Raw genomic sequence first — 22,572 nt, 5'->3', positions numbered from 1 at the left:
CTGTCATTACATCAATAAATGCACAAGTTTACGTTGATATTTTGGACACTTTTCTTATCCCATCAATTGAAATTGACTTGAAAAAAGCTTTTGATGTTATTGACCACTCAAGATTGCTTCACAAGTTACAACAATATGGAATGAGGTATTGCACATCAGTGGGTAAAAAGCTACTTAGAAAACAGTTTGTTCAGATAAATAATATCAAATCAGAATTGTGTAATATTGCTTATGGAGTACCACAAGGATCAGTACTTGGACCCAAACTGTTTATTTTGTATATCAATGATTTTGTGAATGTATCTAATGTGCTTGGTAGCATTTTATTTGCTGATGATACAACGCTGTTTTACTCTGGATCAGATATACAGGAAGTAGCACAAGTGATAAAAACAGAATTGGAAAAGGTTAAGCATTGGTTTGATATAAACAGACTGTCACTAAATATTAATAAGACAAATTTCATATTGTTTAATGACAGAGCAAAAAAAAATAACGTGTCATTACAAATAGATGGAATGGATATACAAAGGGTAAAAGAAATGAAATTTTTAGGAGTCATAATTGATGAAGATCTTACATGGAAGTCACACATAAATTACATAAAAGGAAAAATAGCGAAAGCCATTGCTGTTTTGCATAAAGTAAAATATTCATTAAATAGTTATGGTTTATTAACATTGTACAATTCATTGATTTTCCCATATTTAACTTATTGTGTAGAAATCTGGGGATCAACATATACAACTTATATACAACCTTTGTTTATTCTGCAGAAAAGGGCTTTAAGGGTGATTAGCAACAGTGGTTTTAGAGATCCATCTAATCCATTGTTCATTAAGTACAGGGTACTTAAATTTCGTGATTTGGTCGATTTTGTTGTGTGGGCCGCCAGAAGAGGAGGTACTGCTGGCCCACCACCAGAGGGCGCCCTGCCTGAAGTGCGGGCTTCAGGCACGAGAGGGCGCTGCCGCCACGGACACAGCCGGGAGTGACAGCTGTTACTCATTACTTCCTTACAGCTGTCAATCATTCTTCAACATCTCACTCCATAAAACCCAGACGTCATCTCCACCTCATCGCCGAGATATCATACTTCATTGGAGGTAATATCCTCAGCCGTTTTGTGTTACAATATTATTTGTATATTGTGAGTGTTTGCAGGAGTACCGGTACCTCTGTCGGTGGAAGCTGAGAGAGCGCTGGAAGGCACTCTTTTCCCCTGAGGAATCACTACAGTACTCTGCAAGTTATAGAGTGAGAGGTGGAGGTGGCATTCCCACCGTTATTGTTACTGGGTGTGCACACACCTACACTTGACTGTCTTTGTTCTCGCCAGCAGTACCAGATCCGACAGTCGGGGACGGTGATCACCTGGGAATTCGCGACTTGGCAGCTCCAGTATTCACCAGGTTCTGGGGCGGCGGAAATCGTGTGGTTCCGGCTCTTCTCAGGACAGACGTCTTCTATCCTCAAGCCTGCCCACACGTCACCTTTGTGATTTGACTGTAATCATATTCTGAGATTGTCTGTATTTCGTTGTGCACATTTCACAACATTAAATTGTTACTTTTTGGCTCATCTATTGACCGTTCATTTGCGCCCCCTGTTGTGGGTCCGTGTCACTACACTTTCCCAACAGATTTGAAAATATTACAATGTACCAAGCTAATAAAAATGCTTTACCAACAAACATTCAAAATATGTTTGAGAAAAGAGTAAGTAGTTATAAACTGAAAGGAATAGAAGTCTTTAGAAAACCAAGATACAGAACCAAAGTAAAAGAACGGAGTATTGCAGTAAATGGTGTAAAATTATGGAACAATCTCAACAAAGAAATTAAAGAATTAAGGTAGCTTAAATTATTTAAAAAACGTATTAAACTAGATGTATTAAGTAAGTATGAAACTATAAAATAAGTTAGTGGGCTGTAAGGAAGTAAAAAAAAAAAAATGTAATTTGTTAATAATGTATAAAATGTTTTAAGTTTAAAAATGTAACCTGTCAGAGATGTAATCTATTTAATAATGGTCATAATTATGAAATAAGTCAGTGGTATGTGACAAGTTAAAGAAATACAATATGTTAAATAATGTTGAAAAATGACGCTGGATATTGAAAGATTGTATTGTAAAAAGGGGCAGAAAATATAAGACTTGTTCTTCTCTCTGCTCCTTTTCATTCTGGTAATGGAGATGCTTTATTTCTGCTTTTCTGTTTTTTTTTTTCTTTTAAATGAATGAAATAAATAAATAAATGAAAATGAAATGAAAGGATGTTTGGGGATGATGAAATCATTTTTCAAGATGATAATGCATCTTGCCATAGAGCAAAAACTGTGAAAACATTCCTTGCAAAAAGACACATAGGGTCAATGTCATGGCCTGCAAATAGTCCGGATCTTAATCCAATTGAAAATCTTTGATGGAAGTTGAAAATGGTCCATGACAAGGCTCCAACCTGCAAAGCTGATCTGGCAACAGCAATCAGAGAAAGTTGGAGCCAGATTGATGAAGAGTACTGTTTGTCACTCATTAAGTCCATGCCTCAGAGACTGCAAGCTGTTATAAAAGCCAGAGGTGGTGCAACAAAATACTAGTGATGTGTTGGAGCGTTCTTTTGTTTTTCATGATTCCATAATTTTTTCCTCAGAACTGAGTGAGTCCATATTTTTTTCCCTCTGCTTGGTCTAAAAAAGTAACCGTTACTGACTGCCACAATTATTTTTCCTGATTTCTTATAGTGTTTCTTAAAGCCAGAAAGTTGCCATTTGAAATGACTTTAGTTTTGTGTCATGTCTGTGATCTGCTTTTTTTCTACAAAATTAAAAAACTGAATGAACATCATCCGAGGCCGGTGATTCCATCATTTTTGCCAGGGGTTGTAGACGTTATTGCATTTGTTTTATGTAAACATGGGAGAATCACAGGCTGTCTCTCCGTTATTTTCAATGGGAGCTGCTGTGAGCTACAATCGCTTCCTCATCATGTCGTTCTGGGAGAAAGTGAAGTTTGCTCTTTAACGTCTTGATTATTGTTCTTTACAACACTGTTTGTCCTCTTTGTTCCAGACTAATATATATAATATGTCTGAAATTCGGTTTGCGTTTATTAAATTCCACGCAGATTAAACGTAGCAGACACAGATTATTCGTTATAATTGTTTTAGAAAGTTTTCAGGGTATCATACATGTAGTCTCTTATTAACGTGATGAAAAGCATAAAAAACACATTTTTGTAGTATAATATTAATTTACAATTGTCATCATGTGGATTCTCTATGTTGTTTTGACTGCAGCGACTCTCTGGCGCGCAAGGGATTATGGGATACATGAAAACCCTGTATTGGTCAGTAATTTGGTTGTGTAAACCGTTATTATTATCTGAACCATGACTTTCAAGACTGAAGTTTCTTGTTGCCATATGATCAAATGAAGCCTCTGACAGACTGCACCTACAATATGTGACGTAAAAGGTTTCACTGTATCATGTGGACAGTGATGCCGGTAACGTGTTACTCTAATCTGACCACTTTTTTTAGTAACGAGTAATCTAACGCGTTAATCTTTCCAAATCAGTAATCAGATTAAAGTTACTTCTCCATGTCACTGTGCGTTACTATTATTTTTCATTGTGGGTCGATAGCAGCATTAAACTTGGTCTGTGGGCAGGAGGTCGGGGTTCGACTGAACTGTCCACTTTAAGTGAGCTGTGAGCTTTTCATCCGCGTTTTTTTTTGCAGCTGCTCGACTCGTCCTCACCTCTTAAAGCGCGGTGATCAGCACACCTGCACTGAGCTTTACAAAGACATTTTTATACTTTTTTCCTCCTTTATTTAGAATTCTGAGCTGAGCTGCTCCGTATCTGCTCGTTAAAAACAGCTGATCCTCCGCGACACGTCAACAACTAACACTATTTTCCACTCAAATGCACCTAAACTCTCTTTCTGAGGACCACATGATGTGAAAACACAATAAAACTTTCTTACCTGTAAATCTGGTCACGTTTTCTGCATAAATAAATGTTATCCATTCTTTGTGCTCAAACGCCAAAGTAGGGGCGAATCCAGATGGAATGGGGGCGTGGGGCAGGGATGTGCCCCCCCTCACAACACCCCTAGATTAAAGGTCCAGTTTTGAAGCCTTTTTTTACTACAACTACTAATACTACTTAAAATAATATTAATTTTGACAAGTAAAATATTTAGAGAGAATTTAAATGTTAGAAAAATGCTAGAATGAATTTAATAGTTACATTTATAAACAATGTAGGTTCGAAATTGCAAGTTTTACTGTTACAGTGCTGTCAACAGTTAAATATGAGGTCAAGAAAGAGGTCTTTATTTTACTTTTTATAAAACAAGTATTTATTTTCATTGAAGTCAAGAAAGGGTGACTATAAAGTAAGTTTTGGCAAAACAGGTATCATTGTCATGTTGAGGTGGCAGAGGGTTGTTGTCGGCAGCTGGGAAAAGTAACTAAAAAGTAACTAGTAATCTAACTTAGTTACTTTTACAATTGAGTAATCAGTAAAGTAACTAAGTTACTTTTTCAAGGAGTAATCAGTAATTGGATTACTTTTTCAAAGTAACTGTGGCAACACTGCATGTGGAATGTACACGTCATACTGCATCTTGTTTATGTAGCACATATGGTGGAGTGTTTTGTGGGACCCGCCCAGTCCTTTCGTGTCCTCCCGACAAATTGTACCTATGTGTCGTGTTGCTTAATCTCTGCGGGAAATTTGTGAAGATCAACTGCAGTTTGGGGCACACTTATGTACCAAAATGCAACACAGCAATTCATTATTTGTTAAATTAGACTCTACATACCTCGATGATTCAAAATGTCCAAATCGTTATTTCCATATATGGTGCATCCGTTAAGTCAATCAATCAATTTTTTTATATAGCGCCAAATCACAACAAACAGTTGCCCCAAGGCGCTTTATATTGTAAGGCAAGGCCATACAATAATTATGTAAAACCCCAACGGTCAAAACGACCCCCTGTGAGCAAGCACTTGGCTACAGTGGGAAGGAAAAACTCCCTTTTAACAGGAAGAAACCTCCAGCAGAACCAGGCTCAGGGAGGGGCAGTCTTCTGCTGGGACTGGTTGGGGCTGAGGGAGAGAACCAGGAAAAAGACATGCTGTGGAGGGGAGCAGAGATCGATCACTAATGATTAAATGCAGAGTGGTGCATACAGAGCAAAAAGAGAAAGAAACAGTGCATCATGGGAACCCCCCAGCAGTCTAAGTCTATAGCAGCATAACTAAGGGATGGTTCAGGGTCACCTGATCCAGCCCTAACTATAAGCTTTAGCAAAAAGGAAAGTTTTAAGCCTAATCTTAAAAGTAGAGAGGGTGTCTGTCTCCCTGATCTGAATTGGGAGCTGGTTCCACAGGAGAGGAGCCTGAAAGCTGAAGGCTCTGCCTCCCATTCTACTCTTACAAACCCTAGGAACTACAAGTAAGCCTGCAGTCTGAGAGCGAAGCGCTCTATTGGGGTGATATGGTACTACGAGGTCCCTAAGATAAGATGGGACCTGATTATTCAAAACCTTATAAGTAAGAAGAAGAATTTTAAATTCTATTCTAGAATTAACAGGAAGCCAATGAAGAGAGGCCAATATGGGTGAGATATGCTCTCTCCTTCTAGTCCCCGTCAGTACTCTAGCTGCAGCATTTTGAATTAACTGAAGGCTTTTTAGGGAACTTTTAGGACAACCTGATAATAATGAATTACAATAGTCCAGCCTAGAGGAAATAAATGCATGAATTAGTTTTTCAGCATCACTCTGAGACAAGACCTTTCTGATTTTAGAGATATTGCGTAAATGCAAAAAAGCAGTCCTACATATTTGTTTAATATGCGCTTTGAATGACATATCCTGATCAAAAATGACTCCAAAATTTCTCACAGTATTACTAGAGGTCAGGGTAATGCCATCCAGAGTAAGGATCGCATTACCCTGACCTCTAGTCAGGGTAATGCGACCGTAATCTGTTAAGTATTCACAGAACTTCACTTTTTCCACATTTTGTTATGTTACAGCATTATTCCTATTTCCTTATTTTCCTCAAACTTCTACACACAATACCCCATAATGACAATGTAAAAAAGTTGTTTTTTGAGATTTTTGCAAATTAAAAAAAAAAAAAAAATTAAGAAATCACATGTACATAAGTACACATGTACATACGTATGCACATAAGTATCACAGCTTTTGCCATGAAGCTCAAACTTGAGCTCAGGTGCATCCTGTTTCCACTGATCATCCTTGAGATGTTTTCACAGTTTAACTATAGTCCACCTGGGGTACATTCAGTTGATTGGACATGATTTGGAAAAGCACAGACTTGTCTACATATAAGGTCCCACAGTTGACAGTGCCTGTCAGAGCACAAAACAAACATGAAGTCAAAGGATTTCTTTGTAGATCTTCAAGACAGGATTGTCTCAAGGCACAAATCTGGGGAATGGTACAGAAACATTTCTGCTGCTTTGAAGGTTCCAATGAGCACAGTGGCCTCCATCATCCGTAAATGGAAGAAGTTCAGATCCACCAGACCTAAAGCTGGACACCCGCCTAAACTGAGTGATGAGAGGAGAAGAGACTTAGGGAGGTGACCAAGAACCTGATGGTCACTCTGTCAGAGCTCCAGCATTCCTCTGTGGAGAGAGGAGAAGCTTCCAGAAGGACAATCATCTCTGCAGCAGTCCACCAACCAGGCCTGTATGGTAGAGTGGCCAGATGGAAGCCACTCCTGAGTAAAAGGCGCATGGCAGCTCACCTGGAGTTTTCCAAAAGGCACCTGAAAGACTCTCAGACCATAAGAAACAAAATTCTCTGGTCTGCTGAGACAAAGACTGAACTCTTTGGTGTGAGTGCCAGGGGTCATGTTTGGAGGAAGCCAGGCACCATCCCTACAGTGAAGCATGGTGGTGGCAGCATCATGCTGTGGGGATGTTTTTCAGCAGCAGGAACTGGGAGACTAGTCAGGATTGAGGGAAAGATGAATGCAGCAATGTACAGAGACATCCTGGATGAAAACCTGCTCCAGAGCGCTCTTGACCTCAGACTGGGGCGACGGTTTGTCTTCCAGCAGGACAATGACCCTAAGCACACAGCCAAGATATCAAAGGAGTGGATTCAGAACAACTCTGTGAATGTCCTTGAGTGGCCCAGCCAGAGTCCAGATCTGAATCTGATTGAAAATCTCTGAAGAGATCTGAAAATGGCTGTGCACTGACGGGCCCCATCCAACCTGAAAGATAGGTGCAACAAGCTTGTGGCATCATATTCAAGAAGACTTGAGGCTGTAATTGCTGCCAAAGGTGCATCAACAAAGTACTGAGCAAAAGGTGTGAATACTTATGTACGTGTGATTTCTTTTTTTTTTTTTTTTTAACAAATTTGCAAAAAAAAAAAAAAAAACCCTTTTCATCTTGTCATTATGGGGTGTTGTGAGTAGAATGTTGACAGAAAAAAAAAGAATTTAATCCATTTTGAAATAAGGCTGGAACATAACAAAATGTGGAAAAAGTGAAGTGCTGTGAATACTTTCCGGATGCACCGTAAGCTACATAAAGAGCAGAATGGCAGATAAAAAATGTAAACAGAAGCCAGTCACCCATGTTTGCGGTCTGTTAATCCAGGCAGGTCACTCCCTGCTGTCATGTCACACGCTTGTTCACCTACTCTGTTCTGACCACTGATAAGCAGAGAGCGTGTGGTAACTTTAAATGCTTGAAGCGACTGCTCACAGCTATTTATGGCTTTTATTGAATGTTGTTCCAAATACTGACAAAATGTATCGATTCACAATGATTTGAGTCAGTTTTCTGATTTTACTGCATGTGGTCTTTAAGAAGGCAAATGTGTATTTTCAAACATACTGCTGTTAGATCCTCTGGCTCTTGTTCTGGTCAGCGGGGTGTCGGCAGCTGCCTGTTGGCTGGACTGACTTGCCGGGTCCTTCCAATTCCTGCTCCGAGGAGAAACACTTCTCTAATTTTAACTAAAATGTCAACATAATAGACGTATTTCTGTGTCATACAGCTTCAGTCCACAGCGGTTCTCGCTGCTCACATCAGCGGTGCCTGGTGCAAGAAAGGGTGAACTGAGAAGAAACTGCTTTAATTTAAAGTAAAATATCAAATGAAATGGATCTATTTAGGTGTCATATAAAACAAATAATGAATGTGCAATGGAGACAAGGCATCAGCCATGTTGACTGGTATGTTTCATCTTTCAATTAATAAAATATTCTTTACTTTTATTCTATTCTGTTTTACAATATATGACACCTAAATAGACCCTTGTGACTTGACTGGTGGATTCTATGTCACGTGACATTCATTATTTGTCCCATTGTATGGCTGATGTCACTCATGTGCATTTTTGTACTATTTAACATGCATTTTTCTCACATCCCTTTCGCTCTCTTCCACATGCCTCCATTAGCTTTTCATAGAAATGCATCCATGATCCAAGGAAATGAAATCCAGCAACCACAATATTTGCAGGGACAACTACTGTAGCACTTTAAGTAGTGCTGTTACATGAAGAACTGGCAGGTTCTTCCACTGGATTTAAGAAAGTAGGAGTGTGCTCACCACACACCGCTCATCAGCACCTCCTGTGGAGTTGGCTGCAAGGCGGAGTGAACTGCCGGGCCCTGTTGCTGTCCCTTTACTATTCCCAGAAGAAACACCTGTGTAATTTTTAAGCAAAATATTAAATTATGCTGATCTATGTCATTGTCATATAAAACAATAATGTTTGTCATCCGTGCAAATGTTTTTTCATTCATTGAAAGGTGGAATGTTCCATTCAACAAGGAGGAGCAAAGTTGAAGAGTATGTTCCATCTTTTGACTCACGTTACTTGTGTGTTGGTTTTTACAAATAAATGTGTATTTGTAAATATGTCATTTTTTTTCATTTGTAAAAAAAAGGCACTTGCAAAACTGAAAAGTCTGTTTGTGAAGTGTGATTCAGCATTTGTGGATCACACGCATTCATCACTTTGCTCACATACTCAATACTGCGATATTCTGAGCACAAAACTGCATTTGAGATTCACAAATATGTTGGTCTAGTCACACTTCCATCCAGTAGATGGCAGTGTTCTATGCATTTTGACGGGGAGGGGGAAGTGATGAGAGGAGAGTCATTTCCCTTAATGCCTTTTGACGCGTGTGTCGGTTAATGCTCAAACCTTCAGAATTAGTGCTTTACTTTAAAATATATTGTGATATTTTCACTTTGTAAAATTGTCAGAGTTGCTATTAATGTCAATAAACTGTCCGGAATTAGTTTTCTTTATACATGAAACCATGAGTGAAAAGTGCCTTGCGTTGGATGTCTCCTGCCACCATCTGTATTGTTGTGTGTGAAAAGTAAATGGCACATTTTTGTAGCAGCCGGCAGCTGCCCTGCCTGCTTCTGCTAAGGGAGGGCTGAGCTCCTCACAGTGGCCTGACTTGCAAAACACACAACAGACAGAAACTAACAGGTATGATTTTAGGGTTTAGAAATGTTTTTGACCTTTAAGCTTTATTTACTATGCCAGCAAAAAAATGTTAGCAGACAAAGTTAGAGGAATTAAATTTAGCAGAAGCTAATTGGTCTGGTGATGGTTTTCAAAGTTAGCTGAAAAGATAATTTGCTGACAGAAAAGTTAGCTTCGCTAATTAGTAGTTGGTGGATTAGTGGAACTGTGCCAACCACTGTCTATAGGTCGCAGTGAGTTGACGTGTGGATGTCTGCTTGGCCTTCTCCAGCCATTGGAGTCCTCAACACTCAGGTACCTATGTGTTGGATCATGCACAGGGAAACGTACCACATGGACAAAATGTCAAAGCCAAGACTCTCTCACAATGCAAGTGATAGTCCTCCCTAAGTCATTCCATTGGTAGCTAAGCATCCTCCAAAAAGACATGGTCCCAAAAACATCCAGTCGTCACCTTAGGTCACTGGTTAGAGTCCAAATCTCACAACCACATATTAAGACAGGCACCAATACTCACCTCCCCAACAAAAGCACCTAAGCCACTGGATTCCATATCCTGATCCAATGCCTTGTCCGTGCAAGCACAGAACAGTGTAGGAACCAGAACACATTTCTGACAAATGCCAGATTTCACTGGGAAAAAGTCAGTCTCTACCTCAGCTCCATACAGTATTCAACATTGGTGTAGACTGGCTGTGGGGTCCAGCAATGTCTTGGGTAACTCACAAATTCTCAGGATGCCCCAGAGAACAGCCCATTTGACTGAATCGGACACTTTGCATCCTATTGGCCTGACTCTGATAGACCTGATGTCATATTATGATAAAGTAGGGTTACCACGATGATAGACTTGATTTAGCACTGTGACAGAGTTGGTTTCACTATGGACAGCACGGTGGCTTCATGGTTAGCACTACTGCCTCACAGCATGAAGACTTGGGGTTCACTTCTGACCTGGTTTACATGTTCTCCCTGTATTTGCATGGGTTGCCTCTGCATACTCTGGCTTCCTCCCACTTCCAAACCCTAAGTGAACTGGCAATTCTAAATGATCCGTAGGTGTGAATATATTTGTCTGTCTATATGCATCGGCCCTGTGGCCTGCCCGTGAACTGCCTGTGAACTCTGCCTTCAACTCTATTGATGGGAAGTTGTTGACGTTTGATTTTTTTTTTTTTAGCATTTGCTTGGGGTTTTAAGTTGTTGTTCCTCATGATGGATATTTTCCTGTAGTTTAATTGATATCTTACTGTGCTGTGTTAAAAAGTGTGGCACACAAGCATTTACAGTCACTTATCAGACAAGACTTGATACTACTGTTAACTTACTTAACCTGGGTGGTAACCAAGCCAGCCAGCCAGTGAAGCACCCGGCAACAGCTGAGTAAGCCAGCTAACCTGGCACAGCTGTCTGTGCATAATCAGAACTTCTAGTTAAAGTAGACACTGCAATTAATTACATTAATTATTTTAATTAATTACATAATTACTCATATATTTTCTCTATCTTTATATTCCCACATTTATTTACTATTTTTTTCCTCTTCTTTATATTTCAACAACTATTTATTTGTTTTAAAAGTTATTAATTTTTATTTTTGCCTCTATGAATAGCTATACGTATTGTTTATGTTGCCACAATAAATTATGATTATGCCTGTAGAGGTCAAGCTTGTTGGCAGTTCGCACGACTAATAGGCACTAATATTTCCCTGTCTTCTGGATATTTAAATGATTCAATTCCTTGTCATTCTGGCAGAAGATCTGATCACATCCAGTTCATTCTGAATTACGAGTTTATATGCGTCATTTCTAATCATATCCTCAATTATTCTGATTATTAATGGAATTTTAGGGTCCATGTACAATAGACGTAGCTACATGGACCTACTGGATTGTTTTACCAAATTCTAAAGTCAGAAAACCTAAAATCAAAGTTATTCAACAACAATGATCTCACACTGCATCTGAATTCACCATGTAGCATGTATGTGTGTATGTACTAGGCATGTGAATCTCATCACTGACAACCATTCGATACACATCTTGGTGCACTACCAGCGATAAGATACATACAGTGATACATGATGCTACTGACGATACGATGCGATACGATTCACCACTGTTTCCAATTAGATGCAATTTGATATGTATTTGATGGCGATTCAATTCCTCACAATGCGATACAATGCGATTTAGTGCAATACAATTAATGATGGGTATAGATAAGGTTTTATCAATATCGATGCCATTATCGATTCTGCTTATCGATCTGATTCCTTCTCAATTCCCTCATCAATACCTCCTGTGAATTTTCTGTGTACTAAAAGTAGGCTTTACAAGTTTTCTATGTCAACAACATTTTATTGAATCTTAAAGTAAATAAATATGAAAATGGTCACTGGATCCTTGTTCTCTGGACATAAGTAAAAATCAGTCAAATCGGTACATGGTCACTGGATCCTTGATGTACATGATGGATCCTTGATCTCTGGACAGAAATAGAAATAAACAAAATCTGTAGTTTTTGTCAAAAGCATTTCCTTTCAGATATTAATGACAAAAATGTAACTCCATAGACTCTGAACTGAGCTCTCAGTTGTAGTTTATTGTTTGTATTATAACGTTTGGAAAGAGGTATCATTTGATTTAAAACGGCGATTTGCTCTGAAGTTAATTCAGACCGAAATCTGTGTGGCTCTTTGGAGCTGTGCACTTAGTCCCACAAAACAGAGGACATTATTATTATTACTAATATGTATATGTCGCAGATATGAACGAGCAACGCTCTTCATCATCTCACCATGTCATTGAGGTCCTTCAGACTTTTTTTGTTGAGTAAATGCTTCAGGGGAGCATTAGCATGGCTAAAGCCTTTCATCTTCAGGGTGCACTCATCATAAGGTTAGGATACTGTGCCCTCCAAAAGTATTGGAACACTTACAATTTCACACATTTTAATTTGTTTATGCCATTTCAAATCCAAGAAATACAAAAAATATAAAGAATACAAATTTCTAAAATTATCTTCCTCAAACTCAAACTGAAAGCAAATCTCTAAAACTTGATAAAATCTGTAAATAATAATCCGTTTTATTGCCAGTTTTCTTCTGACAAGTCAGGGGATGGAAACATGAACATTTCCAAGTCACTGAATATGTCTTGGACTTTATTTACATCAATTATGAAGAAATACAAAAGTTTCTTTCACCAAAACATCAAATCTAGGCTTTCATCTCAAATGTACTTTCTGTCAAATTGTAGCTGAACTTTCAGGTCTTCTTTTTAAGAAAATCTTCCTCTACACCACTTCACCAGGAAGCTGGATTTTATATTTTTTATTAATTTCTATCAAGTTGTAGACATTTGCTTTCAGATTGAGGTTAATGAAGATAACGTTAGATTTATTTATTTATTTGTCTTTGAAATGGCATAAACAAATTTAAATGTGTGAAATACCAAGTGTTCCAATACTTTTGAGTACAGTTGAGAAACACCCGGTGGCATGTGTATTTTTAAGTGAAATGCATCATCCTGGTGTCACCCAGAGAGCAAAATTAAGAGTTTATTTAATCAACAGCTGCATGCCCATTTAAAAATCACTGTAGACACATGCATATATAAGACCACCCAAATTAAAAGAGAGCTGCCACTTTTAACAACCTGGCCCTCATTTCTGGCATAAAATATGGTTGTTTACTAACCAATGTAACTTTGGTGTCATAATTCAGTTCATTTCAAATCTGAGGCAAACATTTTTCTTCATCTACTAAGGTGGATTAGAACTTTTGTGCTACACAGCACAAACTACTGGACAGAAGGAACCTAGCACTCACTGATTTCAAAATGCAACTCTTTTCAACCAGAACTGCGGTGCCGTGACATGTCAATCATCTGTGTCCAATCAGATTTCAGGGGAGTCCAGTGAAACCCTGGCCTCCGTTGTAGCTCCACCCATGCCAGGAAGTATTCAACATTTGATATTTCCTGTTTCACTGTGTACTCAAAATTTGGCACTTCCTGTTTGGGACTGTAAGTAGACACAGCCTGGAATCAACATAGAGAAATGCTAATTTCCCGATAAACACCCTAAAAAAACAATGGCCGCTCAGGTCTCCTGAACAGAAGGACTGATAAGGAAATCGTTAAGCTTTCTGGCTTTTGTCTTTGGTACATTCAATGTGCATCGGGAAAAAAATCGATGCAAACAGGCAGTGAGCGATGCAACATAATTCAACCATCAAAGAATCGATGCACTCGGATTGCACATGTTTGTATCTAGATACTGATTCGTACTGATTAATCTCCACATGCCTAGTATGTACATGTGCATGTATGTATGTATGTATGTGTGTGTATGTGAGTGTGTATGTGAGTACGTATGTACGTATGTGAGTGTGTATGTATGTATGTATGTGAGTGTGTATGTATGTATGTATGTGAGTGTGTGAGTATGTATGTATGTGAGTGTGTGAGTATGTATGTATGTGAGTGTGTATGTATGTATGTGAGTGTGTATGTATGTGAGTATGTATGTATGTATGTGAGTGTGTGAGTATGTAAATATGTATGTACGTGAGTGTGTGAGTGTGTGAGTATGTAAATATGTATGTATGTGAGTGTGTATGTATGTATGTGAGTGTGTATGTATGTATGTATGTGAGTGTGTGAGTATGTAAATATGTATGTATGTGAGTGTGTATGTATGTATGTGAGTGTGTACGTGAGTGTGTGAGTATGTAAATATGTATGTATGTGAGTGTGTATGTGAGTATGTATGTATGTGAGTATGTAAATATGTATGTATGTGAGTGTGTATGTGAGTATGTATGAATGTGAGTGTGTATGTGAATATGTACGTATGTATATATGTATGTGAGTATATACGTATGTATGTATGTATATGTGTGCTCATTATTTGTGTAGTTTTAAATGAATATTCAATATTGATGGAGATATGTTTTCATCTTGAGATTACAGACCAAAATATGTAAAATATTGGCATAAAGAGGTTTATATATGTGTATGTGTGTGTGTGAGGTGGAAGTGTTTGATGTGAAGTCAGTGATGAAGCAGCAGAGGAGGAGGAGCAGGCAGCGTCACTGTGATGTGGGCTGATGACATCAAATATAATTACTACAGAGCCGCTGCATGATGCAGCAGCCTGTGTTCCTGGCACGATTACGTTCTTTCACTCCAGTGATCCTCCAACATGGCGGGCAACATGAGAGAGAGAGAGAGAAGATAAATGTGTGAGGCCGAATCTGCAGTAGGTCTGAATGAATGGAGTCAAAAAGGCCGAATAAAAACCCTGACGATGAGGTGTTAATGAAAAGATGGTGAAGGAATGCAGGAGAGGAACAAGATGAAAAATCTGTAGCTGCTTGATGAGGCGTTGCTTTAAAACACACACAGACACAATGCTACAAATCAAACTTGCCTTCAGTGTGCAATGGATGGATGGATGGATGGATGGATGGATGGATGGAGTGCATTACACTCCAGGCAGCGCTGAGCTGACACTTTTTTAAACTGCAAATCATCTGAGAGAAAAATCCACGTTTCTGCTGATTTACTGACCAGTAACTCCAAATCAAACACACCTTATCAATAAGGTAGAAAGACGGATGGATGGATGGATGGATGGATGGATGGATGGATGGATGGATGGATGGATGGATGGATGGATGGATGGATGGATGGATGGATGGATGGATGTGGGAATAGACTGTGTTGCACAAGAACCTGGTTGAACCCAGGTGGTGGTGGGGGGAGGATGAGGCGGTGCTGCAGAGGGTGAAAGGCTAACAGAACCCCCACAGCCCGCTGTCTAAAAAAAAAAAACCCGCCCAGTGTCCTGTGCCAGAGGCGTCACGCACCGCATACCCATATAACATGGAAACTCGACTTACTATCGCGCGTGCAATTTGGATCCACACAAGCATAAAATGGGTGAGGCTTTGGTACAATGCCCCCCTCCGGGGAGGGGGGGGGGGCGGGGGCAAGAGGAGGACTTGGAGGAGGAGGAACCCATGCACATGCTGGAGAAGCATCAGCCGCATCATTAATCACCTCAGCGATGATAAGCGACACTACAAACTGCAAGAGTCTGTGGGTTCACAGAGAACAAGAAAAAGAAATCTGCATTCTGGTCTGCTGGGCTCCTGTCAGAGTCCCTCCTCCCCATCAGGTCATCATGGTGCGCGTGCGCGTCCACGCACGGCAGCATTAGCATGGATGGGAGCGTTTTTTGAAAGCCGAACCCTTTTTTTTCCCATCATGCAGCGAGAAAGACGCACAGGCTACAAAAGCTGAACGCGGCCTCTGCGCACATCGTGAGGGCGCCGGCGCGCACCGTGACACAAAGACAGCAATCCAAAGGCTGGACTCCGCTCACTCTGCGCACACTTCCACTCAGTATGCGCAGCCGCGTCATTGCCGCGCACGGATAAAAAAAAAACAAAAAAACGCAAAATGCGTCTTTCAGCGGCGGTTCTGCCGCACCGCCGCTCCGCTCCGCATCCTGATGCGGTGTCAGGGGGGAGGAGGAGAGAGGAGGTGTGATGGAAATGTGGGAGGCAGAAAGAATAAAATAAGAGCTTACGCTTCGCAGTTCCGCCGTACGGTCCTTCATGGTGTCGCCGCGCCGCGCTGCCACAAAACGAGACTCGGCCCTGGTCCGGGTTGGGAGGGGGGCAGACTTCCACCGCCGCGTCCTTTGTCGTTTGGCGCTCCGAGGTGTCCAAAGAGGGTTTTGTGCCACGGATGCTTTGCGTCTCTTTACCTCTTCACTTGGATTTCCTTCAGAGAGAAAGATGGAGGAGAAAGCCGCGGTGCGTGCGCGTCTCCGCCCGGATCTTCTTCACGGCTGCGGCTCAGTTCGGTCCCGCCTCCTGCTCGGTTCCCTTTGGACTGTTATTTTCTTTCGCCGTTCCGGATCGGGCTGGTCCCTTTGTCGGTGCGTCCTCGGTGCGGTCGCAGTCTGGCCCTGCAGCGCGCAAAGCAGCAGCCCGGCTGAACCGACAGAGAGGGGGAGGGAGGGGGAGGGGAGGGGGGGGGGGGGGGGGTGGGAGTGTGGTACTGATGCTGCAGAAAAAGAGAGGAGGGGAGGGGGCGCTGCGGAGGGCCCTGAGAGCCCAGTGCGCACGCGCCAATTCCCCCGTCCATCTATCTGCCCCCCCTCCCTCTCTGCAGTATATACAGTGTATGTGCAATAGGGCGGGGGGGTATTCTGGACAATCTGTTCGCACCTCACCCCCACCCCACCGTCCTTATATGGTCAGAGGTTGGTGGTGCGATTTCACCTGACAGATAAAGGAAAGAAGCCCCCCCCCCCCAAAAAAAATAGTGGCGCGCCACCACGAGGATCCTCGTGGTTGTGCACACCCAGTGTCTTTACCCATCCTTAAATTTCTTCACTGCCCCCCCCCCCCCCCCCCTATTAAGTTTACCTCCAACAACCTGAAGTCAAAAATCTGACTTTATCACATAAGAAAGAAAAACTTCTCAATGAAAATCAGCCGATCCCTTCAAAATAAAGTAACACATAACCCATAAAAAGAACACATAACCTCTACACTTCTCTGGGGACACGCAAATGTCCAGATTTGGAAAATAACATAAATAACATTTATATATGAACAATTCCAAAAGCAAGGTGAAAATAGAAATGAAAAGGAAAAAGTCATAAAGCAAATATCAATCAATGAACCAAACAATTTTTAAAACTTCATTTTAAATAATTGCTTATGTTTAACATTAGTACGTCCCTTCGGCTGCTCCCTTGTTTCAATCAATCAATCAACTTTTTTTTTATATAGCGCCAGATCACAACAGACAGTTGCCCCAAGGCGCTTTATATTGTAAGGCAAGGCCATACAATAATTATGAAAAACCCCAACGGTCAAAACGACCCCCTGTGAGCAAGCACTTGGCTACAGTGGGAAGGAAAAACTCCCCTTTAACAGGAAGAAACCTCCAGCAGAACCAGGCTCAGGGAGGGGCAGTCTTCTGCTGAGACTGGTTGGGGCTGAGGGAAAGAACCAGGAAAAAGACATGCTGTGGAGGGGGGCAGAGATCGATCACTAATGATTAAATGCAGAGTGATGCATACAAAGCAAAAAGAGAAAGAAACAGTGCATCATGGGAACCCCCCCACAGTCTACGTCTAAAGCAGCATAACCAAGGGATGGTCCAGGGTCACCTGATCCAGCCCTAACTATAAGCCTTAGCAAAAAGGAAAGTTTTAAGCCTAATCTTAAAAGTAGAGAGGGTGTCTGTCTCCCTGATCTGAATTGGGAGCTGGTTCCACAGGAGAGGAGCCTGAAAGCTGAAGGCTCTGCCTCCCATTCTACTCTTGCAAACCCTAGGAACTACGAGTAAGCCTGCAGTCTGAGAGCGAAGCGCTCTAATGGGGTAATATGGTACTACGAGGTCCCTAAGATAAGATGGGACCTGATTATTCAAAACCTTATAAGTAAGAAGAAGAATTTTAAATTCTATTCTAGAATTAACAGGAAGCCAATGAAGAGAGGCCAACATGGGTGAGATATGCTCTCTCCTGCTAGTCCCCGTCAGTACTCTAGCTGCAGCATTTTGAATTAACTGAAGGCTTTTTAGGGAACTTTTAGGACAACCTGATAATAATGAATTACAATAGTCCAGCCTAGAGGAAATAAATGCATGAATTAGTTTTTCAGCATCACTCTGAGACAAGACCTTTCTGATTTTAGAGATATTGCGTAAATGCAAAAAAGCAGTCCTACATATTTGTTTAATATGCGCCTTGAATGACATATCCTGATCAAAAATGACTCCAAGATTTCTCACAGTATTACTAGAGGTCAGGGTAATGCCATCCAGAGTAAGGATCTGGTTAGACACCATGTTTCTAAGATTTGTGGGGCCAAGTACAATAACATCAGTTTTATCTGAGTTTAAAAGCAGGAAATTAGAGGTCATCCATGTCTTTATGTCTGTAAGACAATCCTGCAGTTTAGCTAATTGGTGTGTGTCCTCTGGCTTCATGGATAGATAAAGCTGTGTATCATCTGCGTAACAATGAAAACTTAAGCAATACCGTCTAATAATACTGCCTAAGGGAAGCATGTATAAAGTGAATAAAATTGGTCCTAGCACACAACCTTGTGGAACTCCATAATTAACTTTAGTCTGTGAAGAAGATTCCCCATTTACATGAACAAACTGTAATCTATTAGACAAATATGATTCAAACCACCGCAGCGCAGTGCTTTTAATACCTATGACATGCTCTAATCTCTGTAATAAAATTTTATGGTCAACAGTATCAAAAGCAGCACTGAGGTCCAACAGAACAAGCACAGAGATGAGTCCACTGTCCGAAGCCATAAGAAGATCATTTGTAACCTTCACTAATGCTGTTTCTGTACTATGATGAATTCTAAAACCTGACTGAAACTCTTCAAATAGACCATTCCTCTGCAGATGATCAGTTAGCTGTTTTACAACTACCCTCTCAAGAATCTTTGAGAGAAACGGAAGTTTGGAGATTGGCCTATAATTAGCTAAGATAGCTGGGTCAAGTGATGGCTTTTTAAGTAATGGTTTAATTACTGCCACCTTAAAAGCCTGTGGTACATAGCCAACTAACAAAGATAGATTGATCATATTTAAGATTGAAGCATTAAATAATGGTAGGGCTTCCTTGAGCAGCCTGGCAGGAATGGGGTCTAATAAACATGTTGATGGTTTGGATGAAGTAACTAATGAAAATAACTCAGACAGAACAATTGGAGAGAAAGAGTCTAACCAAATACCGGCATCACTGAGAGCAGCCAAAGATAACGATACATCTTTGGGATGGTTATGAGTAATTTTTTCTCTAATAGTCAAAATTTTGTTAGCAAAGAAAGTCATGAAGTCATTACTAGTTAAAGATAATGGAATACTCAGCTCAATAGAGCTCTGACTCTTTGTCAGCCTGGCTACAGTGCTGAAAAGAAACCTGGGGTTGTTCTTATTTTCTTCAATTAGTGATGAGTAAAAAGATGTCCTAGCTTTACGGAGGGCTTTTTTATAGAGCAACAAAGTCTTTTTCCAGGCTAAGTGAAGATCTTCTAAATTAGTGAGACGCCATTTCCTCTCCAACTTACGGGTTATCTGCTTTAAGCTACGAGTTTGTGAGTTATACCACGGAGTCAGACACTTCTGATTTAAAGCTCTCTTTTTCAGAGGAGCTACAGCATCCAAAGTTGTCTTCAATGAAGATGTAAAACTACTGACGAGATACTCTAACTCCCTTACAGAGTTTAGGTAGCTACTCTGCTCTGTGTTGGTATATGACATTAGAGAACATAAAGAAGGAATCATATCCTTAAACCTAGTTACAGTGCTTTCTGAGAGACTTCTAGTGTAATGAAACTTATTCCCCACTGCAGGGTAGTCCATCAGGGTAAATGTAAATGTTATTAAGAAGTGATCAGACAGAAGGGAGTTTTCAGGGAATACTGTTAAGTCTTCTATTTCCATACCATAAGTCAGAACAAGATCTAAGATATGATTAAAGTGGTGGGTGGACTCATTTACTTTTTGAGTAAAGCCAATAGAGTCTAATAATAGATTAAATGCAGTGTTGAGGCTGTCATTCTCAGCATCTGTGTGGATGTTAAAATCGCCCACTATAATTATCTTATCTGAGCTAAGCACTAAGTCAGACAAAAGGTCTGAAAATTCACAGAGAAACTCACAGTAACGACCAGGTGGACGATAGATAATAACAAATAAAACTGGTTTTTGGGACTTCCAATTTAGATGGACAAGACTAAGAGACAAGCTTTCAAATGAATTAAAGCTCTGTCTAGGTTTTTGATTAATTAATAAGCTGGAATGGAAGATTGCTGCTAATCCTCCACCCCGGCCCGTGCTACGAGCATTCTGACAGTTAGTGTGACTCGGGGGTGTTGACTCATTTAAACTAACATATTCATCCTGCTGTAACCAGGTTTCTGTTAGGCAGAATAAATCTGTTGTGAAAGTGTAGGAACACGGACCCACAACAGGGGGCGCAATGAACGGACAATGGAGAAGGTAAATAACAAGGTTTACTATTGTGGAACGAGCACAATAAATACAACAATCACAATTTGGGGTCGAATCCGCTGGTGTCGTGTGGGCAGGCTCGAAGGTAGGAGACGTCCGTCTCAGTCGAACCTGAACCACCCAAATCTCCTCTGCCACCGAACCCTGGAAATACTGGAGCCGCCAAGTCCCGAATTCCCAGGTGGCCACTGCCTCCGCTCGTCGGATCCGGTACTGCTGGCGGGAGAGAGCAACAACACACAGGTGTGGATGCGACCGCACCCAGTAACGGAGAGGGGAGAAGCCGCCTCCACCTCTTGTCAAAGTACAGCAGGAAGGTGAGTACTTATTCAAGCAATGAAGCTATCAGCAGTCAACAGTCCTGAAAAGGTTTAACAAGTTTAGCTGGTTGTTCAGAATATAAATGCAGAGAATATTACCTCAGTCTTAGGCGATATCTCGGCACTGAGGTGGAGACGCCGTCCTCCTGATATACCTCTGTGCTGAGTGGAACAGCTGTGTCTGGTGATGGGTGACAGCTGTCACCCAGGCTACTCCCATAAGGCGGCAGCGCCCTCTGGTGCCTGGAGCCCGCACTCCAGGCAGGGCGCCCTCTGGTGGTGGTGGGCCAGCAGTACCTCCTCTTCAGCGGCCCACACAACAAAATCAATACGTTGATCAATTATTATATGATTTACCAACAGGGACTTAGAAGAGAGAGACCTAATGTTTAATAGACCACATTTAACTGTTTTAGTCTGTGGTGCAATTGAAGGTGCTATATTATTTTTTCTTTTTGAATTTTTATGCTTAAATAGATTTTTGCTGGTTATTGGTGGTCTGGGAGCAGGCACCGTCTCTACAGGGATGGGGTAATGAGGGGATGGCAGGGGGAGAGAAGCTGCAGAGAGGTGTATAAGACCACAGCTCTGCTTCCTGGTCCCAACGCTGGACAGTCACAGTTTGGAGGATCCAAGAAAATTGGCCAGATTTCTAGAAATGAGAGCTGCTCCATCCAAAGTGGGATGGATGCCGTCTCTCCTAACAAGACCAGGGTTTCCCCAGAAGCTTTGCCAATTATCTATGAAGCCCACCTCATTTTTTGGACACCACTCAGACAGCCAGCAATTCAAGGAGAACATGCGGCTAAACATGTCACTCCCGGTCCGATTGGGGAGGGGCCCAGAGAAAACAACAGAGTCCGATATTGTTTTTGCAAAGTTACACACCGATTTAATGTTAATTTTAGTGACCTCCGATTGGCGTAACCGAGTGTCATTACTGCCGACGTGAATTACAATCTTACCAAATTTACGCTTAGCCTTAGCCAGCAATTTCAAATTTTCTTCAATGTCGCCTGCTCTGGCCCCCGGAAGACAATTGACTATGGTTGCTGGTGTCGCTAACTTCACATTTCTCAAAACAGAGTCGCCGATAACCAGAGTTTGATCCTCGGCGAGTGTATCGTCGAGTGGGGAAAAACGGTTAGAGATGTGAACGGGTTGACGGTGTACACGGGGCTTCTGTTTAGGGCTACGCTTCCTCCTCACAGTCACCCAGTCAGCCTGCTTTCCCAACTGCTCGGGATCTGCCAGAGGGGAACTAACGGCGGCTAAGCAACCGTGGTCCGCACCGACTACAGGGGCCTGGCTAATTGTAGAATTTTCCACGGTGCGGAGCCGAGTCTCCAATTCGCCCAGCCTGGCCTCCAAAGCTACGAATAAGCTACACTTATTACAAGTACCGTTACTGCTAAAGGAGGCCGAGGAATAACTAAACTCTTCACACCCAGAGCAGAAAAGTACGGGAGAGACAGGAGAAGCCGCCATGCTAAATCGGCTAAGAGCTAGTAGGTACGCTAACCTAGCGGATTCCTAAAAACACGCAAAGTGAATAATGTGTAAATAATTTAGAGGTGATTCAGCAGAAGGAGCGCTTCAGTCAAGGCACCAGACAGACCATGAAGCAGCACAGATAACGCACGGCAACAGCGCCAAAA

At 41.3% G+C, this 22,572-nt stretch overlaps 1 protein-coding gene across 1 annotated transcript in view; it reads right to left on the bottom strand.

Annotated features, from left to right (window-relative positions):
• stx1b (syntaxin 1B) overlaps positions 1 to 16,153 on the bottom strand; it is a 199,516-nt gene extending 183,363 nt beyond the window's left edge. Inside the window, exon 1 of the mRNA XM_034191041.1 lies at positions 16,120 to 16,153. Within this exon, the coding sequence (XP_034046932.1) occupies positions 16,120 to 16,149 (30 nt within the window). The 5' untranslated portion in view covers positions 16,150 to 16,153. The remainder of the gene's footprint in view (positions 1 to 16,119) is intronic.
• Positions 16,154 to 22,572: the final 6,419 nt, after the last annotated feature.

This window comes from Thalassophryne amazonica, chromosome 16 (genome assembly GCF_902500255.1).
Source record: "Thalassophryne amazonica chromosome 16, fThaAma1.1, whole genome shotgun sequence".
Lineage (NCBI taxonomy): Eukaryota > Metazoa > Chordata > Actinopteri > Batrachoidiformes > Batrachoididae > Thalassophryne > Thalassophryne amazonica.
Note: the sequence above shows the minus strand (reverse complement) of the source record. Positions and strands in the feature narration are given on the sequence as shown.